Raw genomic sequence first — 27,709 nt, 5'->3', positions numbered from 1 at the left:
TTTACAACAGTCCAGCCCCTCTCAGTCAAATACATCAAACAGCATCCTACCCACTGACAGATCCACACCCTACATGTTCCCCTTTCACATACAGTGCTCCATTTCAAGATCTGGCCACTGGATGTCCTCACATGGGTGGAAGGGTCTACAAAGACTCCTATATATATTTAGAGGAAATAAAAGGATGCCTTGAAGCAAGGACAGGAAACAACATTCCAGGCCCCCAAGAATACTAAATCAATCTTAAATCTAGCCCTATAAAGACCACACCAAGAACATGATCCCGTCATCTTTCATGGAAGCAGTGCTCTACACATTAATGACACTTTAACAGAACAATAATAATCATATTGATAATTAATTATAATGATAATAATCCCAGCATTCATCCTCAGACTCAGCAGGTGCTCCGTAGTGAATACACGGTTGGTCGCCTGGCATCAAGCACTACCTACGTCAAACAGACAGCATTTGTACAACATGGCAGCCAATGCTGGCTCAGTATTCACTTACATCCCAGAATGTTCCACATATACACACAGCTATCATTACATGATATGCACGTATCCAACCAGTGAATCGTCATATGTCATCCATCAGCTTGTACACACGTGTTCACAAGGCCAGGCACATGGAAGGCGATGAGAGTGTTGTTCTCGTTGCCACATCACAACATTGATTATTTTACATGGTCCACATGTTGTCCAATATCCATACTGGAATGTTTCTTCTGTTCCTTGTGCTGCTAATATTTACATGTAAAAGTCAGCTTGAAATCACATCCTCCTTATCTGAGATATATAGGTCAAAGTCATATCTAGAATGCAGGTCAAGGTCACTGACCTACTTTTGACAGCTTGACTTGTCCTTTGACTGGGTTCCTTGTTGGTGGCATGTCTCTAAATGCATGGTTTCAATTCTATTGCAGAATGTCTAGCAACACCACTATCACCGCACATTGGAATGTGATATCAATTGTTCTTTTTCTAATTCTTCTGCACTTACAAAGTCATTGTCCCACTCCAGGTCATTTGAGTTCATGGGGCTGTCCTTTGTAAGGCCTACCAGGTTTTCTTCTGTGGAGGACCTCTGTCGTAACTGAGGAACAACACCTGCAAAAGAAAAAATAGGTTTATCCTTGCACAATATAATCAATTAAAGGATATATTTCACTATGTGTGAGTGATTTAATTTGTTTGAGCTTCCAACAACTGTCATCATTGTCTACCTACCTGCTTCATGTTCCCACTCAAGGTCAAGAGATGACCCTTCAGTTTTGTCCCGATGGGCAGTACTACTGGACGAACTCTGACCATCACCAGAACCTGCGAGCCAAACACCATCATCAGATCAGCATCACTGCATATCAGCAGCAGCACCATGATATCATCACATCATCATATCAGCCAACACCATGATCTCATCATCACATCACATCATCATATCAGCCAGCACCATGATCTCATCATCACATCACATCACATCATCATATCAGCCAGCACCATGATCTCATCATCACATCACATCACATCATCATATCAGCCAGCACCATGATCTCATCATCACATCACATCATCATATCAGCCAGCACCATGATCTCGTCATCACATCACATCATCATATCAGCCAGCACCATGATCTCATTATCACATCACATCATCATATCAGCCAGCACCATGATCTCATCATCACATCACATCATCATATCAGCCAGCACCATGATCTCGTCATCATATCACATCATCATATCAGCCAGCACCATGATCTCATCATCATATCACATCATCATATCAGCCAGCACCATGATCTCATCATCATATCACATCATCATATCAGCCAGCACCATGATATCATCATCACATCACATCATCATATCAGCCAGCACCATGATCTCATCATAACATCACATCATATCAGCCAGCACCATGATCTCATCATCACATCACATCAGCCAGCACCATGATCTAATCATCACATCACATCATCATATCAGCCAGCACCATGATCTCATCATCATATCACATCATCATATCAGCCAGCACCATGATCTCATCATCATATCACATCATCATATCAGCCAGCACCATGATATCATCATCACATCACATCATCATATCAGCCAGCACCATGATCTCATCATCACATCACATCACATCATCATATCAGCCAGCACCATGATCTCATCATCATATCACATCATCATATCAGCCAGCACCATGATCTCATCATCATATCACATCATCATATCAGCCAGCACCATGATCTCATCATCACATCACATCATCATATCAGCCAGCACCATGATCTCATCATCACATCACATCACATCATCATATCAGCCAACACCATGATCTCATCATCATATCAGCCAGCACCATGATCTCATCAGCACATCACATCATCACATCAGCCACCAGTATGATCTCATCATCACATCACATCATCATATCAGCCAGCACCATGATCTCATCAGCACATCACATCATCGCATCAGCCACCAGTATGATCTCATCATCACATCACATCAGCCAGCACCATGATCTCATCATCACATCACATCACATCATCACATCAGCCAGCACCATGATCTCATCATCACATCACATCATCACATCAGCCACCAGCATGATATCATCACATCACATCATCATATAGGCCAGCACCATGATCTCATCATCACATCACATCATCATATCAGCCACCAGCATGATCTCATCATCACATCATCATATCAGTCACCAGCATGATCTCATCATCACATCACATCATCATATCAGCCACCAGCATGATCTCATCTTCACATCACATCATCATATCAGCCAGCACCATGATCTCATCATCACATCATCATATCAGTCACTAGCATGATTTCATAATAATATCACATAAACATCCAGACTCACCACCATCATCACAGGATTTATCACATAATGGACTGTGTTATCAATGCAATAAACCAATCTGATAAAACTAGATATCAAAGTCGGATAAATATGCAAATAAGGTCACCTGGCAGGAACAACCTTTTTGTTCCATATTTTGCAATGTCTGCTTGAGCAACACACTTTTGACTAACATTCCCATTATGGTTAGATAAGGTTTTTATGATGTGTGGATGATTCGGTAGACAAACATAACAAGTCATTATGCAGTATATGATAAATCTGGCAAGTTCGCTCAAACAATTCATATGCAGTTGTTAAAGTTGCTTCATTGAGAATGATTACATCTTAAACATTGATCATTTTAAAAAAGACATTACAGAGATTACAACCTTCAATTATTTTTGGATACATTAGGAATACAAAATCTGTGTGACCATAAGGATTGCATAATTCTAATGATATATAATTCTTATTCCTGACATATGATATATAATTCTTATTCCTCCATGTGATATTCAATTCGTATCCCTAACATATAATATATATTTATTATTCCTAACATATGACATATAATACTTATTCCTAACATATGACATATAATTCTTATTCCTACATATACAATATTTAATATTATTTCTGATGTATGATACATAATTCTTATTCCTACATATATGATATTTAATTCTTGTTCCTAACATATGATGTATAATTATTATTCCTAACATATGATATATAATCAGATAATACTTATTCCTAACATATGATATATAATACTTATTCCTAACATATCATGATATATAATTCTTATTCCTACATATATGATATCTAATTCTTATTCCTGACATATGATATATAATTCTTATTCTTCCATGTGATATTTAATTTGTATCCCTACCATATGATAGATAATTCTTATTCCTAACATATGATATATAATCAGATAATACTTATTCCTAACATATGATATATAATTCTTATTCCTACATATATGATATTTAATTCTTGTTCCTAACATATGTTATATAATTCTTATTCCTAACATGATATATAATTCTTACTTTTTACATATATGATATATGATTCTTATTCCTACCATATGATATTTAATTCTTGTTCCTAACATATGATTTATAATTCTTATTCCTAACATATGACATATAGTTCTTATTCCTACATGTGATATTTAATTCTTATTCCTAACATATGATATATAATTCTTATTCCTAACATATATGATACATAATTTCTATTCCTAACATATATGATATATAATTCTTATTCCTAGCATATGATATATAATTCTTATTCCTAACATATATGATATATAATTTTTATTCCTAACATATGATATCTAATTCTTATTCCTAACATATGATATTTACAATACAACTACCATTCATATAACATGATAATAGTCAGAATGTTCTGACATATTGCTTTGAACAAAAACGCCACATTTAATAAAAAACTAATTGCAACTGACTTGCTCTTTCTGGCAAGACAAGAACTTGATCAAAAGACATATTTGTCTGTATGTTCATGTATGAGAGTGGTCTGAAAATAATCATGTTTGGACCAGACAAACCCTTGACTGATATTAGTTCCACGCTATCACTGTTAGTGACCTATCACCCAACCTGACCACCCAATGGTCCCAATCCATTTACACACCTCTTACAACCAGCACAGGTTGCTTTGAACCTTTCCAACCCAAGTCCCCATGGGGATATAATACATTAGACAATCAAGGATGGTCTGACTGTCATACAACAACCTTATTAACATCAGATCTTTCATTTTGATCCGATACTCCACGACATGAAGATATGAGGACACCTCCATAAGAGGTTGCATCAGGTGAACTTTTTGATCAGCAAATCCGTGTTAAAGCTCCTACATTTTGGGAATGAGTGAGCAAAGCATTCAGACCAGCATATCTGACTTCTGTATTTTGAAAACAAACTTGAAAGACCTTTCCCCAACGTACATAATACATAACGAAGTCAGCGCCAGTATGTCGTAGGTATTGTATACACCCTGTCATTTCTGACCTCCATGGCATCTACACCCTGAAGGGAGTACCATTGAAAATATAATTGTGCTTTGTGTGTATTTCTCATCACGAAAATCTAAAGCCAGTACATTCAGAACCAACACATCTATCGTTTAGACTGGGCAGTCAAAGTTTGCCCAGGGTTCACCTTACACAACCTTATATGGAGATGTCCTCAGATCTTCACGCAGAAAGGTCGGAGAATAAACGATCTCATTTTATTGAGATTGATATGACAAGAATGTCCAGATTCCACTCAGGATAAACAGTCATCACAAAACAGAACAGGAAACAGAGCATCTCATTCCAGCTTGAAGATGCATTAACTTCACAGCACGTACCTTGCCTCAGCTGTGCACGAGCGGCGAGGGAGCGTGCCTTCACACTTGCTAAGAAGATCTCAAAATCATCCTCACCACCAGCACTGGGAATAAAAGCAAAATACATCTCCACATATTGAGTGCATGAGAGCTGGTGTTATGTGTCTTTCAGCAACCTTGCTTTAACAAAACAGGATTTTTAGAAGCTAGGGATTTCAAATAACATTCATGTTCTGAACGTGAGTGAGTGAGTGAGTGGGTGGGTGGGTGGGTGGGTGGGTGAGTGAGTGAGTGAGTGAGTGAGTGAGTGAGTGAGTGAGTGAGTGAGTGAGTGAGTGAGTGGGTGGGTGGGTGGGTGGGTGGGTGAGTGAGTGAGTGAGTGAGTGAGGCTAGAATTTCAAGACTCAATTGTAGCACCACCAGTTCCTATTACCAGTTATCCCTTCTATGTCCCTCCTACTGACCAATCAGAATTCACCTCTCAAAGAATATGATCTGATCGATATTCAAGATCAATATTGTAATAAAACGGGTACTATTTCAAGAAGTAAATCAAATCATGTGAACACCTTGATTGAAAACACGTAAAGATTTGGAAAAATATCTGTTGATGCAAAGTTGTCAATACACATGCTTTGCAAATCCTGCAATCAACTGAAATCTGCACAGCAGTTTACAAAACGGATGTCGATTTTGTTACACTATTTTGATTGGACTATGCAGCCAAAAAATAACTCCATAATTCCAGCCTAGTTCGGCAAGGTTGGAAACTGGACTTTTATAGTCAGTTAGCCACGTTAACGCCCTTGCCTTGGGAAGGTGATGTTTACACCACTCTGATCAGTCATACCATGGCATGTCAGCTTGAGGTTGTCCAATGGTCTGTCACTGGTCTGTACTATATTTACCGTTTTCTAAGATAATCTAACAGACAGTTCAAATGAAAAAAGAAGGGACTATATTTTGTTGCACCAGGTTCACTTGTTTAATATTCTCTCTTTACTTATATATATAAACACATAGGAAATCATTCACCACATTAACTGTTTAGCCAAAACACAGGATAAAAGGATCATAAATAGTGATTAACTTCTTAAAATATTAAACCACATATGAATAAAGTGTTTATCTAAGACAACATACATATATATTTAGTATATATATATATATATAGTAAGGGTGAAACGATACACCGATATTCCGATGCATCGCGATACTTGACCCACGATACGATATACGATACACGTGGGCCCATTTATCGATACGCCACGATACGGAACGCAAATCTCAAGTAAAGCGTTTCCTCGCTATTGTGCCTTTCAATAAACCGCTAACTTGGTTATAGCGCGCGATATTGTTTTCATTAAGTTATGTGAAATCGTGTGTGAAGAGATACTGCAATCACGGTCAGATTACCGCTTTTGACGTATTGAAACGAACTTTAGTTGCTAGAGAATGGATACATATATTAAAAATGCCATACTTTGACTCCTTAAAAGTCATGTGTGTGGCAATTTGGCGAATATATGTCAACATAACGTTTTTGCAATCGAAATACATGTAGCACGGGAAGTCCCTAGGGCATGTAGGGTGACTTATCAAATTGTTCAATACGTAAAAAAATCCTGCAACAGCAATCACCAGTACCAAAATGCTACACTTGTGGTTCTTATAATTTGAAATATATATATATATACAGTAAAAGCTGCAACTAAGGTAACACGATATTGGAATATATTATTCCTGATAAAATTCTTTGAAGTTGTATCACCGGTGGAGTACATTAATTATTTTCTGGTGTTTGAACTTTGAATTGTTTTTAAGGAAAGTTAGAGAAAGTTCCAACTTCAGTAGTCTTGTTATTATAAAATAATTTTGACTGTTCCAAAATCATGAAAGGTTCAATCTTGACATGCTTTAAGTCTTGTCTTTTTTATCATTGCGTATCGAGATACGTATCGTATCGTGACCAGAATATCGAGATGTGTATCGTATCGTGACCTTCCTGTACCGTTGCAGCCCTAATATATAGATTATATATGTTAGTGTTGTTTATTTCACTTATCTATAAAAATGTATGCATAACATATTTCTATCAATTTCTGATATGCAGTCAAACTGACGATATCCAACGAGGTTAGAATGCAGTGATGACACAGATTACAGTAAGATGCAGGTTTACTCCAGGGTCTTTTGTGACTCACAAATGTTGAGATAGGACACAGAAGAAAATAATATTCATGGTAGCCACAGCTTATCAAGAGCAGTTATTGGTGTCTGATATTTCACTGTCCACATGATCATTGATTCATTCTGGGGTCTAAAGTAATTATCAAAACATACAGAGACTTCTTTTTCACTTTACAGGACCCTCATATTTCCTGCAAGGACCCATCAATAACTTATTGGGGATCCCTGGACCCTAGTTTTGTAAGTCAAGGTAAAACCCTGTTTACTCCCAATGGGTTTACTGTAAGCCATACACAAAATGACACATAAAGGGAACCTATGCCGGATTTGTTCCATATATAGTGCCATGTGTTTCAAGATTTGTCTTTCAGTCTACAATTCTCACCATCACTGCTTCCTATCTGTGAAAGGTGTTGTAGAATACTTCCATACATGACAGTTTGAGTTGCAGTCATTACAATTCTACCAACAAACATCCTTAATGTCGGATGGAGGGTCAGGGTCAAAATAAAAAAGATTATTGACCTTTACAATGGGGAACCCACAAGAGGCATGGTGTGGATTGGGTTTCACACCAATGACTACCAGATCTTGGCACACGTAAGGGATGCAACTCTGCACAGAAAATTTAAAATAACATCCTACATTAAAAATGAAGAGGATCTGAAAATACAAAATTCAGTAACAAGACTCACACTTCCCAGTCGTCTTCATCTCCCAGCCAGGACCGTGGACCATTGGTGGTGGCATTCTTTTTGGCAGCGGCCTCCTTGGCCCGCTGAAGTTTGGTAATGCGAGCTGCCTCGCGTTTGGCTTCGTAATATGCTTCCTCCTCCCTTTCTATTTCTTCTTCCTGTTGTGCCAGCTAGAGCAGGAAGGACACACAGACAGACAAGTGAGAGCACCGTGTGACCACAGGTGACAATGTCATGTACATGCTTATGTCATCAATAAATTCTACTTTTTTGTGAAACTTCATATACATATAAATTACAGTTGTTAAAGAGAATTGTGTTTGATATCCCGCCAAAAAAAACAGAAAGAACTTGTGGATTCTTTTTCAAAATATGCCAATTTTAATTTGAATTTTCTTCCTATAGCAATCGTTGTGTTGAATGCAGATCAGGTATTTAGTACAATATGAAGAAATTTGGAACTTATAGTAATTTGATTTTTCCTAATTGTATCTTGCTTACAAATTTTCACATTCAGAATTCAGTTACAACTGGTTACAACCAAGTGTGCTACAGAGACCAACTGCAGTTTAAATTATATATGACTTTGTTGACTGAACAAAAACATTTAAGAAGAGCAGAGGAGATAGTTAAGTTGTGATTTATTTATTTGCTCCTAGCCTTTTCAAAAAGATTTGACAAATATCTTAAATTTGCAACAGACATCTGAGTTAAACATTCCGTGAAAAATATTCATTGAACACGTCATGAACGCCAAAGTAGAATAATTTTGTAATCTCTCTTTACACCGATCAAATTCAAATTCAATTAATTTCATGGCTTTTGAGGGAAACGCTCCGGAAAAAATGGCTATATCAATCAAATAGAATTCTCTTCATTTAGTGTATTATGAATTAATGACCAACTTATTCATTGGAACACCAAACATGATGGCATAGGATGCTGACGAGGCTGACATAACCATGGTTACCGATTTACATTTTAATAGTTTTTCACATTTAACAAGAAAGAAATGAGGAAGATGGTTGTGATTAAAAGGTGATTAGTTCTAAAACATTTAACCATCACTTTTCAGTCATGTCACAATCAACTATCTTCTAAAGTCAAATTACGTAAATGATACGTATGTGTTATCACATGAGATTTTTGACATTTAAATTCAAGTTTTTTGGGGTGATTATCAACCTTAGATCAAGTAAATGAGAGAAACACCAGTGTTGAAACGACAGTGATGTAACAGAAATAGTACAAGGTTCAACCTATCATATTTAGTTTGACTTTTTAATGCACATTTTCTTTTTTATCATATAACTAAACTGTGTTTGCAGCTTTTTATTAGATTAGAAAAAGAGGACAAAATCAACATTCTGTTATTTCAGTCAGTGGCAGTGTACCAGATTACTAGCCTGAACACGTCTTCAGCATCATTGTCAAGCTACTTGAACATAGGCGTTCTTACATTAGCATATTTTATCAGGCAGACACTTTTTTCCTTTTTACGAGCCATAAAACAATAAAAGAAAAATCAATGTAAATATATTTTTATTTGTCTGGCTGGTCTCAGACACTACAAACTTCTTGACTTTTTCTATACCTATTGAGTCACTGGCCACTGCAAACACCTTATACTTATTAACTTATGTTACAGATTGTTTGTTGTTTGATGCCTCACTCCGAAATATTCCAGGTATATGCAGCCTGTAAATATCAAGTCTGGACCAGGCAAACTAGTGACTTATCAATTGGCAAACATCCCATGCCAACAACTTAAGGAATAACAAAATTTATGACTGAAGCAGATTCTTTGGAAACCAATTAGTATAGGTAGGTAAAATATGTTTATAAATCTGTGCAGCTTAATACTTTTTACGGTCGATCATGTGGAACATGTACCTGTGGAAACAGTTTAAAGATCAGGATGTTTGAGGCCAGTTAAATGTACTAGTACTAATTTGTCAAGGACTTTGATCTCTGTTTAAGGCGTTTGCTGTGGCCAATATCCATTGTATACAATACTTCTAATCAATCATCATTAATAAGAATAACAGGTATATTTTGTTAGCTTTCGTATTAATGACCAAACATCGATGGGATTACCGTAGGTAGACAAATTGAATACCATATCAGATTATTAATCAACCTGATCAATAGGGCTGGGACGGGTGGCTCGGGTATTGGGGTTGTGTGGGTACTGAGGACCAGGGTACGCACAGGACTACACGGACCCATGGTGTGTCACGTGATATATTGTTTAATGACAAAAATTATCTATAACTCTATCGTTACACTACATGTCCTTAATGTTCGCATTTCTTTTGAACTAGGCGCCCATTCCTTCTAACGTTTATAGGTTTGAATAAAGATAAAACTTCAGTCAACTTCAGTGTATGCATGACCATATCGGTTTATATGTGTATCTAAATACATTTTGCCAGGGCTACGGCCAAACTATTCCCAATCGGACATTTTGTACCCATCAAAATCTCTTGAGGCCTGCAGTGGGGACACAGGTAGGGTCGGGTAATAGCGGCTCGGGCACCCGGGTAGTAAATTTGGACTCGTCCCAGCCCCACTGATCAAATAGCCTACAGATATTTCATTTTGATACTCTACAAAATTATGAAATTATGAACTGTTCTTTTTTGGTTACAATTATCATTTCAACACTATAATTCTGTTCTAATAGATCATCTCTGTATGAAATAAAATACTTTTCATTGAAAGAATTGATATTTAGCAATGTCCATCACTTTCCCATGTCTATGGTGGCTGAAGTAAACTTTGATTTTATCAAACAGACAGTTGATGCTCATCTCAAACACATACAGTTAGAGCCAGTATTTGCCCGAGTAAGACATATCTAATTCTAATTAAATAACAGTTATGAGTCAGTTTTGTCCTCACATGATCAATCATTGTCAACTGATCAAAGTGTATAACAATGTACAGTTACAGCTTATATCCGCCTGCTGACAACATATTATTCATCCCATACCTCTTTATCTGCTTAACTTCAAGTCATCATGATGTTTTATTACCTAAGATTACTACATGTACCAAGCGAATTGTCATTTATAGATTTTCTTTTGTGGGGGAGGAAAGAGAAAGGGTGTGTGCGTGAGAGAGAAGGAGAAAGAATACTATTTTAGGGTATATATATCAGTTTGTATATTTTGCTGACCCTCATTTTATGTAACATCTTTTTATTTCCCCTCATACATGTTACATTTTTTCAGGGCATACACCCCGTCCCTACAATCAATCACCGCTCCCCTAAATCATGATCAAATTTATAACTTTTTCTTTCTCTTTCTCTGTGTCACCCACATTCCCCCATAGGGGCGATCCCCCATACCCTAGAATAAATGACTAGTACCTAATACTGTTTCACAGGCCAAAAACAATTTAAACTTAACTGGGGATTGCGCCTTGTGATTATTATTAATGGCCTCTGAAGCAACTTACAATGGAGAGGTTGTTAAATTTTCATGCAGAGAGGTATAATATTTAGGTAAAATATCTGATTTTAATGAGAAATGTATGGGCTTTATCAATATCTAGGTTAAACCTTGTTTTCTGACAATTATCTGAGTGTTCACACTAGAGATATGATAAAAAAAAAGGATTTCTAAAAATGACTGGGATCAACATGAGTGAGTGTGTGAGGATGATTTTACGCCTATTTCAGCAATATTCCAGCAATATCACGGCAGGGGACATCAGCAATGGGCTTCACACACTGTATCTATGTCTGGAATCAAACCCAGGTCTTCAGTGTGACGAGCAATCACTTTAACCACCAGGTTACTCGATCGTCCCGGGACAACATGATCAAGAGTGAGTGAATGAGTGAGTGAATGTTGTTTACAATATTACATCTATATATAGCGGCCGGTAAAGCATCAAATCTGGACCAGACAAACAAGTGGTTGACAGAATGACACACAAATTGGTCAGACATTGTGACCAACGGATCCACAATTTAGTCGGCTATTACGACAGGCATGGGTACTAGGGAACTATCCTGTCCCAGAATCCCCACAGGGACCGAGATAAACAGCTACATTTATCACAACACCTGACAGCATTTCATCACAGCACAAAAAAAGGAGCTAAATAAAAACACTATCACAAGTACGATACAAATCTGACAAAGCGTGGGCAGCATTTGTTAAAAAGCTGAGCACATGCGAAAATACTCAACATAAAAGACAATTACCTTAGCATCAATTTCAGCATCAACTTGTTTTTGTTCATGCACAATTGCATCATACTGGTGGTGGGACAACAGCAATCGTTCACGTTCAGTCAACGGGCTGAACAAAATAAATCATACAAATAATAAACAACAAAACTTTAATTCTAAAAACAATACAACAGCTACAGCATGCCATTCCCCAATGTATAGTAAAAAAATAACTCCTAGTCAATATACTCAAACACTTTAAAAACGCAACAGTTTAAGTTTGTTTGTTTGTTGTTTAATGCTGCACTCAGCAATATTCTAGCTAAATGACGGTTGTCTGCAAAATATTGAGTCTGGACCAGACAATCAAGTGATTGACATCATGAGCATCGATCCTCGCAATTGGGATTCGATGACATGCATCAACCAAGTCAGCGAGGCCTGACCATCCGATCCAGTTTACGGCAAGCAGGGGTTGCTGGAGACCTATGCTTCCCCAGATATTCATGGCAACAGTTTCAGTGTCACATGACAGATACCAAACATTACTGTTATTATTATTTGGAAACATAGAAATCATGTAAGCAAGTTGACTTATAAAATGCCAATTTAAGAATTGACTTTCACTTTGTGTGAGTTCATTGGAGTATGAAGTTTCATTTTTTAAATCACTATTTTTAAACCTCAGAGGATGTAGACCTTGACCTTTACGCAATTATATTTAGGATGTGTGACTAAATGTCACACATCCAGCCATATTACAAACAGCTGTATCACGGAACAAATTAGTGCCTCCAAACAAGAAGTGACATGAGCGTATGTATGCTCAACATGTTCACAGGAACATCTTTCGTAGATTCTTTACAACAAATGTATTCAAATAATATCCTCATTAGATTAAAAAGGTTAAGAACTACCTCAGTAAGTAAGTCACAATGACAGCGCGTCATAATAATTACATCAAGTACAAGATGTTAATATGGCCGACACAATAAACGTGAAGGGAGAGATTTCCGAAGTTGTTAATGAACCTGTGTTAGTTATCACTGATTAATTGGCTGATTATTGAAAGGTGATTGTAAAGATGTATCCAATAGATACAAAGGTAAATTTAAACATAATTCACACACTTATGAAGTTTCGCGGTCATGTGACCAACCTCTCGTCCAGTGCAAAAGCTGTATTTCGTGTAAACTTCCAATAAAAAAATCATTATGTTTTGACAGTGATTTGTGATAGATTTTGCATTTTACACAGTTACTTCCCCTGAGTACATCTTCTGTGTCTTCTTTATCAGATTACCAGAGCCAATCCTACTCTTGGTGCTAACTCTAAAATGGATGTAATAAAAAAGTCAAACATTATTTCTCTTATTTGCGTAAATCATGTACAAGAGCAACTGGCAGTGCCTTGGGCCATCTGTAGCCATGATTCAGCCATTGTTATGAACCATATTAATCATACTCACAGCAAAGTGCAATATATTTCATAGACTAATGGATTGGATCCCCCAAAGAGTGATACCGAATGTATAATTTTTTAAAACTGCAATGATAATCATCCATCCTAATATCCATTAGATAGTTAAATTGAGAAAATATATTTTTCATCAATGAGATTTTATGTCGCTGATATTTTTAATAATATTTAAGTTCTTTCCATGTTTTTAACTAATGTTCATTTTCAGCTGTAACAATTTCTACAATAAAGGCATTTTATTAAACTATTCCACCACAGATAATGAGTAACAGGTGTTTCAGCCAACACTTAACAGAGCGCCACATATCGAGAAAAGCGTGTCTGGCTTGTATCTACTGCAACAGGTGCTTCATAAGCATTGTTAAGATGGCTGACAAATTGATGCTAATGTCTGCTGTCTTGATGCATGGTTACAACACAAACTACAGCTGTGACTACATCCTCGATTATCCAGTGTATTTAATCTCCCTTCTATTTGGATAAATCCCCCCAGGCCTATTCGCTACCACAGCTATATTGTTTTGAGCCACATTTGGAAGACATGACAATAAAAATGGCCGCCCAATGAGATCACACTGAGTGAGAGAAATCCAGTGCTTAGTTGGTGACAGGAGATGGCCAAGTCTCTTACTAAATGAAGCGAATGGGTCCAGGGTATTATCACACTAAAATGGGCATTATAATACACTGGATTATTGAGGATGATGTGACTACAGACAGCAGACAAAGGAGAAAAGAAGAATGAATGGATGGTCAGTGGGACTGAACAACTGTTGAGTGGTTGGGGCACCTACCCATTTGACATAGTTGGAAACTGTGAAAGGGCCGCTAGTTAACTCTAGCTGTCCTCTGCATTCGGGGTGGGTGCAATGAGAGGTTTAGAAAGACAAAATGTTTAGCAAGAAAACATACGCATTCAAATGATTAAAAGTTGAACAGTTTTCCAGCATCTTCACAGAAGAACTGAAATCAGTCAGGACCCTTTTTCTCAACAGCATGGGTACTGTCGAACTCTGTGTCGAGTACATCTTGTGACATTTAGAGAAGCATAAAAAGTCTACATCCCCTGATCAGCAGCTAGTTACTGACAAAGAATGAGAATTAAGCTGTGTGGAGATGGGTTGTGATGTCTCTCAGCAGGTCTTCCCCTCCTGAATGGAGATCATTTTGTAAGAATAGCATGTCATAGATTTGCAGGAGATCTGCCAGACTGGAATATGGAGTATTGCTACCACTTCCGTGAAACTCATGAACACAGATACATAGCGCTGACAAACCAATGATCACAACAGGGGATTCTGAAATCCTGTTAATCAAGGCAGCTAAGGGATTTAATTTAACACTATCTTGACTACCATGACATTACTATGGATCTGCCAAAGCAATGCTTTGATGACATCATAACAGTTTTAGTCATCATAAGTATTATTTAGCATGGTCTTAGTTAAGTAAAGGTTACCATAGTTACAAGGTTCTCAACTGAATGAGTAAGTTAATGCTGTTCAAGGCCACAGTCAGGAATGTTCCAGCTCTATCATGGTGGCCTAAATAATTGAATCTCAGCTTGGCAGCTTCAGGTTGATAGCAAGAGCAATGATCCATGCTGTTGGGCATCATCCATTTTGTCATCACTAGATCCTCTATTCAGTCTTTCAACAAGCACAGGTTACTTTGGACTGATTTGGCCCAGGAATCCCTGGCAGTCTGCCGATTCCCAATGCTTGGTTGGAATCATGTTCAATCTGGGTCCCTATTTGACAAGAACCAATACTCAAACAGTGGCATATCCTCAGACATTCAAATATTCCAGTCAAGAGTTAACAAATCAGAAACGCAAACACAGATCAATCATTTAAGATGTACAGGAATGATGACTCCTCCAATCTTTGATGCATACTTTACATTAATATACATTTGGGTATTTTAACGGTTATATAAAAAGTAAGTGTATGACTAACCCATACAATGATATATTATCAACAACAATAATTGATTACTTCACATGAAATGCAAAATCACAATATTATCCCTCCTTTCCAAACACTGTATCCACACTTGGAACAGAGAACTCAAACATGTATGGACATGAGGCACCTTCTTACCAAAAGCAATGATTCTTTTTATATTATTCTGATTTACTAGAGTATAAACTTGAGATAAGAAACTAAACTTTCATCAAAGCTTGTCACCGGCTGTGTTCTGGTTTCATGAGCTCCAGTAAAACACAAAACAGTTTTCTGACATTTTATGGTCCCAATGAACTCACGCAAGCCTAATACAGCTAGCTGGCATTACACACAGACTTATTGGATAAAAAGACAGAGATTCTATTAGGGTCTTTTGCCCGAAGCAAAAGTGATCAGTTAAGTGTAGACAATTAGATATAAATAGTTTGAGACTGGAATATCAACTACATCAATCGTCTACAACAATACTACATTATCTAACTCTGTCTTCCTTCAAACTCTTCAATTTGTGCAGCATCAGAATCAGATGGGAGAGCCAATAGTGCAAACATTTCAATAAACAGTTATCTACTTGCTGATAAATTCTTTGAACATAACCGTGAAACTCACCTGTCATACATATTTCATTAAAATAAACTATGTATACTAACTCATACAATGAGTACCATGCATACAATTGTGAAAAGAGTTTGAATATTGATTTTATTGTTTGTTCAAATTTGGCTAATATAAAGTTGGGCTGTAAAGACGGAAGTCCTGATCCATTTTGAATTTGAGCCGGAAACAATAATATGACAAGAAGATCTATTTAATGCAAATTGAGAAACTGGTCAAGGCTGCAATGGAATTTTGAGAATAGTGCCAGGAGATGTTTCAAGGCCTGGCATTACTACACTGCATGGAATTCTGACAGGTTTTCTGTTACATCATGGAAGGTGATGCCAGTCCTAGACGTTTACCACTTTGTGAACCCAATGAGCACAGGTATGAACTCAATATAAATCATAGGATTCTTGACATTTATGCAAAACTCCAGCTATGGCTGCCAAGCCAAGGCAAACCAATGGTTGATAGATTTAACACTGATCCACATCATGGGGTCAGGTGACACACCTCCAGTTCACCCACCTAATTCCCAGGTTCAAAATTGGTAAATACAATAAGCATCAGCCTCAGGGGGCCTTTTCACAGTTAAGTCAAGGATTTTATGTGACAAAGCATCTATTTATTCTGGCTTCCAAGCTGTATGGGCAGGGATGTTGCTGGAGACAAATGGCATTAAGACATTTTAAGATTTCATCATCTTCTGATAGGACATTCTCCCATATCTCTATGAAATATGAAAAAATATCTTTGCACATTTTGGATGTCAATTAGTCAATGTCCTGGAAAATGAACAGATCGGGAACCCGGATCATGCTGACAGGAAATGTTAAAATAGCCAAGCGGGGTCTTCCCATCGTGTGTTATTGACTACAACTGTTATATACATGGACTACAACAGTGTACAACATCTTCATACAACACTCACCGGTTCATGTCATCCTGAGGCTCCTGGAACAAACAACATGCAACACATGATGGATGGCGTTCTACACATTCACCTACAATATAGTTTTCAAATATGATTATGACCCTCACAATGAAACCCTGTTAGTCCAGAATCTATTGGACCTGAACCACTGGTCTACACAATTCTTGGTGGGAATGTGAAAATATATCTTGTAAATATACAAGCAACAAAGAAATTAGACCTTTTACTTTGCTACTATACATCACTTTGAGAAGATCTAAAGACACCATCATAGGAGTGAGTGAGTGAGTGAGTATGGTTTTACGCTGCTTTTAGCAATATTCCAGCAATATCACAGCGGGGGACACCAGAAATAGGCTTCACACATTGTACCCAATTCACGAATTGTTGGGATTCGAACCCGGATCTTCGGCATGACGAGCGAACACTTTAACCGTTATGCTACCCGACCGCCCCTCCTACATAGGAGGTTGGGTCAAGTGAACTTTCTATTCAGCCAATCAGCATCAAAGCTTCTAAATTCTCTGTACAAGTAAGCGCAGTATTCAAACAAGCATATCTGATTTCTGTATCTCGAAAACAAACTAAAACGGTAAGCTTTGAAAGTAGAGAACTAAGGCCATGCCATGATATTGCTGTGGATGTTTTATACACCTGGTGCCGTGGTGTCTACACCTAAAACGGAGTGCCATCAAAGGAATAGTCAGTTCTGTGTGGTTTTCGTTTGTACAAATTAAAGTATCAAATCAAAGTGGAATGAAAATGCAACTGAACCATTTTACAAAAATGACACCTGACTGGCTCAAGAACCCACACATCCTTCTTTTAGAATGGGCGGTCAACGTTCTCCCCTGGGTCACCTGACATGACCTTCTATGGAGGTGTCATCAGATCTTCACACAGAGAGGTATCATATCAGGGAAAAGATCCAGACAAACAGGGTTCAACAGAAGGGACATTAGACTATGTTTAGATTGCAGTTCAGGTTATCTAAAAATAACATAAGTTTAGCATGCTGAGTAAGTGCTATGATATTTTAAAAAAATATAAGAATAATTATGGTAAAAATTGGATATTAAAAATTGTTATATTCATTCAGGTATTCAACTTCATGATTTGTTAGCATCAAGGGTGTCTACTTGTCAGCAATAGGAGGATATAACTAGGATAGGATGTTTCAAAATCTAAATTATTTGATGATGTTAATATAACTGTCCACAGGTTCTTTGACATGGTGTGTAATTCTTGAGTATTCCTGAGTGCTGTTTTGTGATGCAGACAGCAGTATTCCAGCTGTATCACTGCTGTAAGAAATCAAATCTGCACGAGATAAACCAGTGGTAGATATCATGAGCATTAATCCATGTCTTTGGAGTATGATGACACAATCAGTCAAGTCACACTCAACCATGTGATCCATATTTAAGTAGTCTCTTGCAACATGCAATGATGCATGGGAACTCAGAACTGTTATTCCCATGTGGGGGACAAACATGGGTACTAGGGACGAATAATGCCCTTGTAATTCCCAAAGTGGACAAGCATGGCTACTGAGACAAGTTGTGTCTTGTAATTCGAATGATGAGGCAAGCATGGGGTCCTGGGGGCTACTTGTGCTCTGTAATTCACAAGATGAGTGAGTGAGTATGGTTTAACGCTGCTTTTAGCAATATTCCAACATCACGGCGGGGGACACCAGTAATGGGCTTCACACAGTCCTGGGGGCTACTTGTGCTCTGTAATTCACAAGATGAGTGAGTGAGTATGGTTTAACGCGGCTTTTAGCAATATTCCAACATCACGGCGGGGGACACCAGTAATGGGCTTCACACAGTGTACTTATGTCGGGAATCGAACCCGGGTCTTCGGCGTGACGAGCAAATGCTTTAACCACTAGGCTACCCGACCGCCCCAATTCACAAGATGAGACAAGCATGGTGTCCTGGGGACACTCACAATCCCCACAGGGAGGTACAACCTGAAAATCAAGCCTTCCAGTATTTATTAGCTTCTTATTAACATCACAAGCACAAAAAGAGTGACCTGAGTCAGGAGAAATACACAAGAGGAAAGTGTATGTGGTATAAGGCCAAAACAATAAATACTTGTGTTTCAGGTAACATGCCCAACCATACATGACATTAACTGGTAAGAAAAAGCAAACATTAAACAAAGTTTTCTCAACAACTATTTACCATGTTTACAGCTGTATTAAAATTTCAGAATATCCATTGCAGGGCTCGATTTAGCTATATAAAATATGCACCACTGAACCTATTATTGAAAAATGGAACCTAATATTTATGTCTACATGCACCCAGTGCACGTCAAAATCTTTCAAATTTGTACACACAAGTGTGGATTATAGAACACACACACTCAATACCTCAAAGCTTTATTTACCTTATTACATCACTAATCCCTGTGTTATGTGTAATTTGTCATGCTTTCTAGGGCTTGACATCAATCTGTGGGTACTTCAAGATAATGTGCACATGTTTTAATATTGATAAATTAATGGGACCAGAGTGCAACGTGGTTTGGTCTGGTGCAACTAGGTTTTCATGTCAACATAAAACAAATCAAGTTCCTAAATTGAGCCCTGCATTGAAGTGCAGGTATGGTCATGTTACCATGGATACAGAAACACTAGTATTTTCTTTAGCCCTAAGAGGGGTTGTGTGTACTTACATCATCCATCAAGTTCTCGAACTGAAAGAAAAACAGGGATGAGGTGTACATGGTGTAAGCCTGACGTGGGAACAAAGCTGGTACCAAGTTGTGGCTATTGGGAGAGTGCATGGTTCTCACACTGGGAATATGGGTTCAAGTCATATCAAATATTACAATGCCCCTTAAAACAATTATGTGATGGCTTCATTTTCCCTTGTAAACTGGTAACATTAACTGTTCATGTTTGAAATACTTATTTAAGTAGCTGCTTTATGTTACATTTTCAACAATACTAGTGAATGTGAGAGCGAGTGAATGTTGTTCTATGCCACAGTCATCAATATTTCAGCCAGATAATGGCAGCCTGTAAATAATTTCTTTTTTAAAGCAAGCCAACAGTTGTGACTTAAGCTGTGATCAATGCCATCAAAAGCAGCCAGCTTCACAAACATTGCAAACATTTTTTAAAACACTATACTTGCTGCACGAGAAATTAATTCAAGCACTTAGAAAGTCTTTCCAAATCAGAGCCATGTTTTAAGAACAGCATTTGCTACAAAACAGCCAGCATGAAATCACATTACCAGTTTCAATCAACATACCATGATGTTGCATGAGAAAACACATGGGTGAGGTGAAATTCAGTTTAACGTCGCGTGCGTGTATGTGTTGCTGCATGTACTAGTCCAGAATGATGCTGATTTATAGTGCCAGCTCAATGAGATATCATGCCATAGTTTAACATGAATACCCCACTCAGACACAGTATACTGACGCGGAGCCGACCAGTCCTTGTTTTAGACCCTTAATGCCGAGCGCCAGACAGGGTAACAACAAGTACCATTTTTTAACGTCTTTAGGCATGACACAGTCGGGGATCAAACCTCGGACCTTCAGCTCTCCGGCGGACGCTCTACCTTTAAACCACGGAGACGGTCAGAAACACATGGGAAATGCATATGAAACTTACATTGTATTGTGACCTTATTAGTCCTTTTTAAAAGCCTTCACTCAGTTTCTTTCACAAGACAATAATGGTCTTAGAAACAAGGAACTTGACATGATATATACAACATATATGAATGATGATTAACATGATAAATATGCTGGGTCAATACACTGATATAATATATATGCTAGGTATACCTCTGGATATGGTGGTTGCTGAAAATAAAAACAGTTTTATCATCATCGCCTTCTCCGACATTTCTATGTCATAAATAGATATATGCTCATTTATCTTCACGTAAAACACCTTGCCTGAAGATGTGAAAGATAGGTAAACAGTAAAAGTTGACATTTGTCTTGAGACAAGTTATCTTGTACTTATCACATACATATCCAGGAACAACTTTGATATTTCCACACTCATGCACGAGAGATAATCATTGTCTCATGTTATCATGAAAAAAGACATTGATTCCATCAAATAGCATAAGCTGTTTATCATGTTTATCACTTCAACAAAGAGGATCATACATCGCATAATGGCACTACTTTGACATATCGGTCTGTAAATAATCGAGCCTGGACCAGACAATCCAGTGATTGACATCATGAGCCTTGATCCACAGAAATGGGATACAATGACATGCATCACCCAAGTCAGCGAGCCTGACCACCCAATTCCATCAGTCACCTCTTATGACAAGCATAGTCACCTGTGACGGCAAGCATGGGTTGCTGAAGACTGTTCTGGGTTGCTGTTCTGACCTGGATGTTCACGAGTCTTGACATATCTAATCATGCTAATGAGGCTTAACAATTTGAGTGAGATGACTTACAGTGGGTAGGGATTTACGCCCCTTTTCGAAACATTCCAGGTATATTAGGCCATAATAAATAACTTAATAGATCTTCACCCCCCTCTTACAAAGAAACACTTCACATCATTTCACTGTCCCTAAGTAGCTAGAGAAACTGAATGTTTCTCTCTGTTCTCTTCCTTACTTACTTGATGAAATAGACTATTGTTATAGTCCTATACCAGACAGTGCTTCATCCCATCTGTCAACAGGTTAATGTACACAGATGCCTTGATCAGTTTATAAAAAAACTTACATTCTGATTCAAAATGTATTTTTAAATGTCTCACGTTCCAAAAATTATGGATGAAAATCTATTCTATTTATTGTGGCCTTAAAATCAGATCTTAGTTCTCACTATAGCTAGAACTAAGGACATCCCAGTTCAGGTCCGATCAGAACGACCTTTCATCCTACTATCAGAGCGTCGCTTACCAGATCAGGAAAGTGACAGTCAGAATATATTTTCTAATCATGCAACCTCAAAAGATTTAACTCTGGGTATTTCGAACCACAGTTACAGGTTTTATGACAGAATCCATACAATCTAGGCCATCTATTAGCTATTCCAGAATGTTCCTTTGTTCAGTTTTCAAATTTTTAATCGAGACATGTCAAAATATGTTTCAAAGCATAGTCGCCACTTTGAAACAAGTGTCATTGGCTAATGTCAACTTCTTGTCAGTCATTCTATTGGTTGGCCAAAGTTAGCAAAAGGTTGGTCTGAAATGACCCATAAAGGGATGTCATCAGATCTTTGTTTAGTGGAAGCAATAACAAGATCTCATTTTAATATAGGGGTCACCCAAATATTGGCTTCACACTGTCACTTCGTACAGAGGCAACAAAACCTAGGTCTTCAATTTGACTACACTACCCTACAGCCCCTCATAAAACCATACCATACGTTTACAGTGAGTGAGTGAGTGATTGTGTGAGTGTGTGAGTTGGGTTTAACACATCCTTAAACAGTAGTCCAGTTGTATCACAGCGTGTCAGCTTTATGTGGGAGGAAAGCCTTAAGTGATGCAGGTCTCCAACGTTGACCATTTTGGTAAAACCCACGAGCAATGGTACGGTGCTGACAAACCTAGAAACATAATCGGGGCGAACGGGGATTGAACCCACAATCAAAGGTTTCTGGCATGCCCAAAGGATGCAACTCTGCACAGCGAATTGTTGCACCTTAGACGACTGGGTCACCAGTGCCCCGATATATATATGAACGGGCCTCACTTTAACACAGTTCATTCATGAAGGTAATCAAATAAATGTTATCCTATGCACAATGATGTACTTGGTTGTCTGTTTATTGTTATTATCTGAAGATTCTCACAGCTATTTTTGAGCAAACAAATTTTGAAAAGTTTCAAAAACTGCTGTTGTTGCTTTTAGATCAAGAACATAAGATCTACTAAAAAATATAAAGGTCTTTAAATCTAAAGTCATTATTCTATTTGTCCTTGAACATGTTGAAATATCTGATTACTGGCATCAATGATCTAATGAGTTTCATGACTTGTTTTTCCTTGGCAGATAGAATATCAAAAGGTTCAAGTATTTGGTTACTGCACACATTGCTTAGATGCACCACAGCTACATTCAATCTTTTAAGTTATAGCTTTCCCATCAGAATTACCGCTATCAATGAGTCTTGGTGCCATCTAGTCTGTCCCACTGATGTCACACAATCACGGAACAAAACAGGAAGTGCGCAAAGCTTGCAAAGTGAAGAGTGTGATTTTGTTTTCTATGTACAAGTAAACAAGATGAATTTAGAGTTTGATTCACTCACCTAACAATTGTCACTTTTGTAAATGTTGCTAATTTTGTAATAAGGTGCCTTTACAACACTGCAAGGTAATTACATCAAAAGAAATAGAATGTTGGTGACAGAGCAGAATCATTTCAAAAGCTGAAGCCCTCATAAATACGACTGCACATTCTGGCCCCAGTGAGCAATGTTTAAATCCATTTAAGCATGGTTAGATATGAGTAAGATACAATACGGTAACACTTGCATCACAAATGATATACAGTACAATGATATACCCTGTTAAGACTTACCTCAATGGAAAAATCCCTCTCCACATTGTATCTAGTTTTTAGATACTTGCGGCTGAAACAAACAGTAAGAAACAATTACATTTTATGCAAAGCTTTGACTTAAGTGAGTGAGTATGGTTTAATGATATGCTCAGCAATATTCCAACCATACAGCGTTAGATATTGGCACTAGTCCTATAGCCCTTGCCAAACTGCCCAACAGTTAAGGTATGATAAGGACTAGTAAAAATTTGCCTTTTTTTAAGTGTTTTGCTCTACATTGATCCCTGGCTACAAAGCAACCCTCGGGTCCAAATAATTGATGAGTGTTATAGACGGTCAGCGGTTAACAGAGGTCGAATCGTAGGTGGTAGATGACCAACAAAACAGTATACATGCTCTGCCTACCTAACACTATCTATGTTGCACGTTTCAGAGTTTAAAAAAAAAAATAGAATAGAAGTTGTTTATGATATTAATATGCACTTTAAAAAAAAACACAGCGTATCCCTTCAGCGAATTCAGGTGAATAAACAGGTATAACAAACTTGGTAAAAAAAAGTATGAAATTTGATATAAAACATCACTAGACATGATTATTTACCATTCAAAATGTATTTCCTGCTCTCCGAGGCATTGTTTTATATGCAGAGATTAAGATTACCGTGTGTATTTTCTCGTAAGCCGGAAATAGCAATCAGCTGTGTACACGTTTCCTCCCAATTTACCGGTTATTCAGTTTAAAAGTACCCAATGATACAACTTCAAAGATTTTTTATTTAATGGTTGGAAGAAACTGTACCTGAAATTATTTTATCAGGAATAAATTCAATAATATATTCCAATATGGTGTTATTTTAGTTGCAGCTTCCACTATATATATATACTTAAAATCATAAGAATCATAAGCGTAACACTTTGGTACAGGTGATATGCAAGATATTCTTTTATGTATGGAACAATTTGACCGGTCACCCTAGGGACTTCCCGCAAAACATGTATTTCGATTGCGAAAATGTTATGTTAACATAGTCAAACTGCCTCAAATATGACTTTTAGCAAGTCATGGTACAGCATTTATGATATGTGTATCCATTCTCTTGCAACTAAAGTTCATTTCAAGGCGTCAATAGCAGTAATCTGACCATGGTTGCTGTAAATAATGGTGAGTTGTGCGATCTACCGATCACTTCGCATACGATGTCACCGAAATTATTGTAAACATCATTATAATTATTGAATTAAATTTTGAATATAATTAATAAAATATATTGCAAACATTAGACCAGATAAACAATTAAATCTTTTTTTATAATCAGATATTATAATAATAGGACTAAATTGCGTACTTCAGTTCGGATTTGTTGACTGGCATTTCAGGTGTTACGTGATCGTGGTGAACAGCTGATGTTTTCTAAGATGGGGGGAAAACATCATGACATTGGAAAACTTGAGTTTATTAAAAATGTTAGTTAATTTTGGGAGCCATGCTTTACCGCACGCTATAACTGAGTTAGCGCTATATTGAAGAGCGCAATAGCGAGGGAACACTGTAAGTTATCATTATAAGGACTAGTGGTTCAAACCTGTTAGTTTCTATCGCTGCAATATCTTAATATTTTACTCTGATACAACACATGTCTGCGTAAAAGATATGGCAACATCTCCATAGGAGGTTGTGTCACATGAACTTTCCAATCAGCACTGAGGCTTCTAAATTCTCGGGAGGAATGATCAAAGCATTCAGACCAGCATATCTGATTTCTTTAACTCAAAAACAAACTCAAAACAACCAGTTCTGAATGTAAATAGCTAAGGCAGGCCACACCTATATTGTTGTGGATATTTGACCCAGCCATTGTTTCTGAGTGGCATGACATCTATGCCCAAACCCATGTTCCATCGAAGTAATTTTGTGTTTGGGGTTCAAATCAAAATCGTCGAATCAAGGTTGAACAGAAGTTAATCTGAATGGTCTTAAAGGCGCACACCCTTCATTCAGATTGGACAGTTTAAGTGAAAAAAGGTTTAATCAGACTCAAAAGATGGGTGTGTCGTCACCCAACCATGCAGCGTGTCCATGCAGAGAAGCATCATATCGGAGTAAAATATATGATTTTTAATGATATTGATTTTAAAGTAACCCTTGGGACAATTGCAATTTCAAGATTGAGTGTCACTCCCCATATGATATTCAGTTTTGTGACCTTACTGACATATTTCCAATAAAAAACGGTACAAGGTATCATGATGGTGAGGAGATCTACCATGATGAACATCAGTAAATAGATTAAGGATATTACACCAAACAATATATATATGTACAAGACATGAAAATAAAATTAATCAGTAAACTAAGGTACTAAATCACACTAGATGAGATTGAAACACAAACAGTTGATCAGTACAACATACTGCCTGTTGAAAATAATTGCAAATAGTGTATGACATTAGGTATGAGAATTCAGAACAAAAGACAGCGTGTATCATAACATAGGAATGATATCAGGAAAATTAGTGAATTGTTTCAGTTCCCAAGTCCACGGTAATCCATAAGAGATAGATCATGTACATCTTATAGCAAAACTTCCAGTATTATACTGTACATGTTCTACAGAACCAAATAACCCAATGTACCAACTACCATTTGAGAATATACAAACACAAATCCTGACATCATGGTAAAATATCTCAACTTGAAAAAATAAATTAATAACCTAATGCATATGGTTAGAAAACATTTCTGGAAAATGGAAAATATGATGAAATACAGATTTTGACAAGCCGACGTCACACAACAATGGCCATTGTTGCACGTTTTTAGTTAACATGTAACACTGTGTTTTACAAATGTCAGTGTGCCAGTGAGTCAGGCTTAAATACGCCAGACCATGCACTTTTCCATCTGCCGTGAGCAGATCAATACACTACAGATCTCAACTCGGTCGGTTCAAGTGACCGTCACACGCATTTATACTCACTTCATCCGGAAAACATTGTTTCACATGTCAATATTTTTCATAACAAACACAACAAATTAAAATCAGGTTGCATACATGGTAAGTAAGTGAATATACAAACATGAAGTCGATCGTGTTGTGATCACTGAAAAAAGAGGCGTGCCCTCCATTCTTACATTACATGCGAATCACAGAAGATTTTTAAGTGTTTTTTATCCTTACCGTTTGTCAAACAGCCCACAACATTTCCTGAGGCAGTTGCCCATATTGAAACCGACCACAATCATTCACTATCTACAAGAAATATACATGATATTATCACTTAAACTCGTGACATGTCACATCCTTGATTCCAAGCAGCCGAATACGGAAGCGGAAATGAAAAACGTAGTCGGTGTAAAAGCGAATCTGAAATATAGCGAAATAAGAATTAGTTTTGAATTTACATATCTCCATAAGTATAATTAAACAAATATATACAAAATAAAACTAAATTTAAAGAAAATATAATTAATAAGTAAAAATTATTTAAATAACATGAACTATAGAGCATCTTGGATCTATATAATTATTTTAACTTTGACCTGTTGCCTTAATTTGATGTTATTTAATTAATTGTTATTTATTAATTATTGAGGCAACAGATCAAAGTAAAAATGACTAAATATATCCAAGATGCTTTATAGTTCAAGTACAATTTAAATATTGAAACAAAACATTCAAATCCAATCTTCATGACATATGTTTTATGACGGATGTTCCATGAGTCGTAAAAAATACACATACCTACCATTAATACCTATACCATACTTGTAGATGGTATTGCGAATATGAATATATAAATATTATATAAAAATATTAAATTTTATATTTTAAAAATTTGTACATTTAAACCCCTACAAACGTAGCTCACTCG

At 37.1% G+C, this 27,709-nt stretch overlaps 1 protein-coding gene across 2 annotated transcripts; it reads right to left on the bottom strand.

The window, feature by feature from the left end:
* Positions 1 to 27,141, bottom strand: LOC139468082 (AP-1 complex-associated regulatory protein-like). Of its 2 annotated transcripts, none has more exons than XM_071249796.1 (9): positions 27,016 to 27,141; positions 23,855 to 23,906; positions 20,001 to 20,021; positions 17,307 to 17,329; positions 14,603 to 14,657; positions 8,144 to 8,313; positions 5,280 to 5,362; positions 1,233 to 1,325; positions 1 to 1,112 (listed from the first exon to the last, which is right to left on the bottom strand). In XM_071249796.1, exons 1-9 carry the CDS (start codon positions 27,078 to 27,080, stop codon positions 949 to 951), a joined length of 726 nt encoding a protein of 241 aa, XP_071105897.1. In that variant the 5' UTR covers positions 27,081 to 27,141; the 3' UTR covers positions 1 to 948. The 2 variants fall into 2 exon arrangements, with proteins under 2 accessions (XP_071105897.1, XP_071105896.1); XM_071249795.1 differs by lacking the exon at positions 14,603 to 14,657 and adding an exon at positions 12,363 to 12,459.
* Positions 27,142 to 27,709: the final 568 nt, after the last annotated feature.

Source organism: Haliotis cracherodii, unplaced genomic scaffold (assembly GCF_022045235.1).
Source record: "Haliotis cracherodii isolate W230 unplaced genomic scaffold, xgHalCrac1.p SCAF_2, whole genome shotgun sequence".
NCBI lineage: Eukaryota > Metazoa > Mollusca > Gastropoda > Lepetellida > Haliotidae > Haliotis > Haliotis cracherodii.
This window is presented reverse-complemented; position numbering and strand designations above follow the sequence as displayed.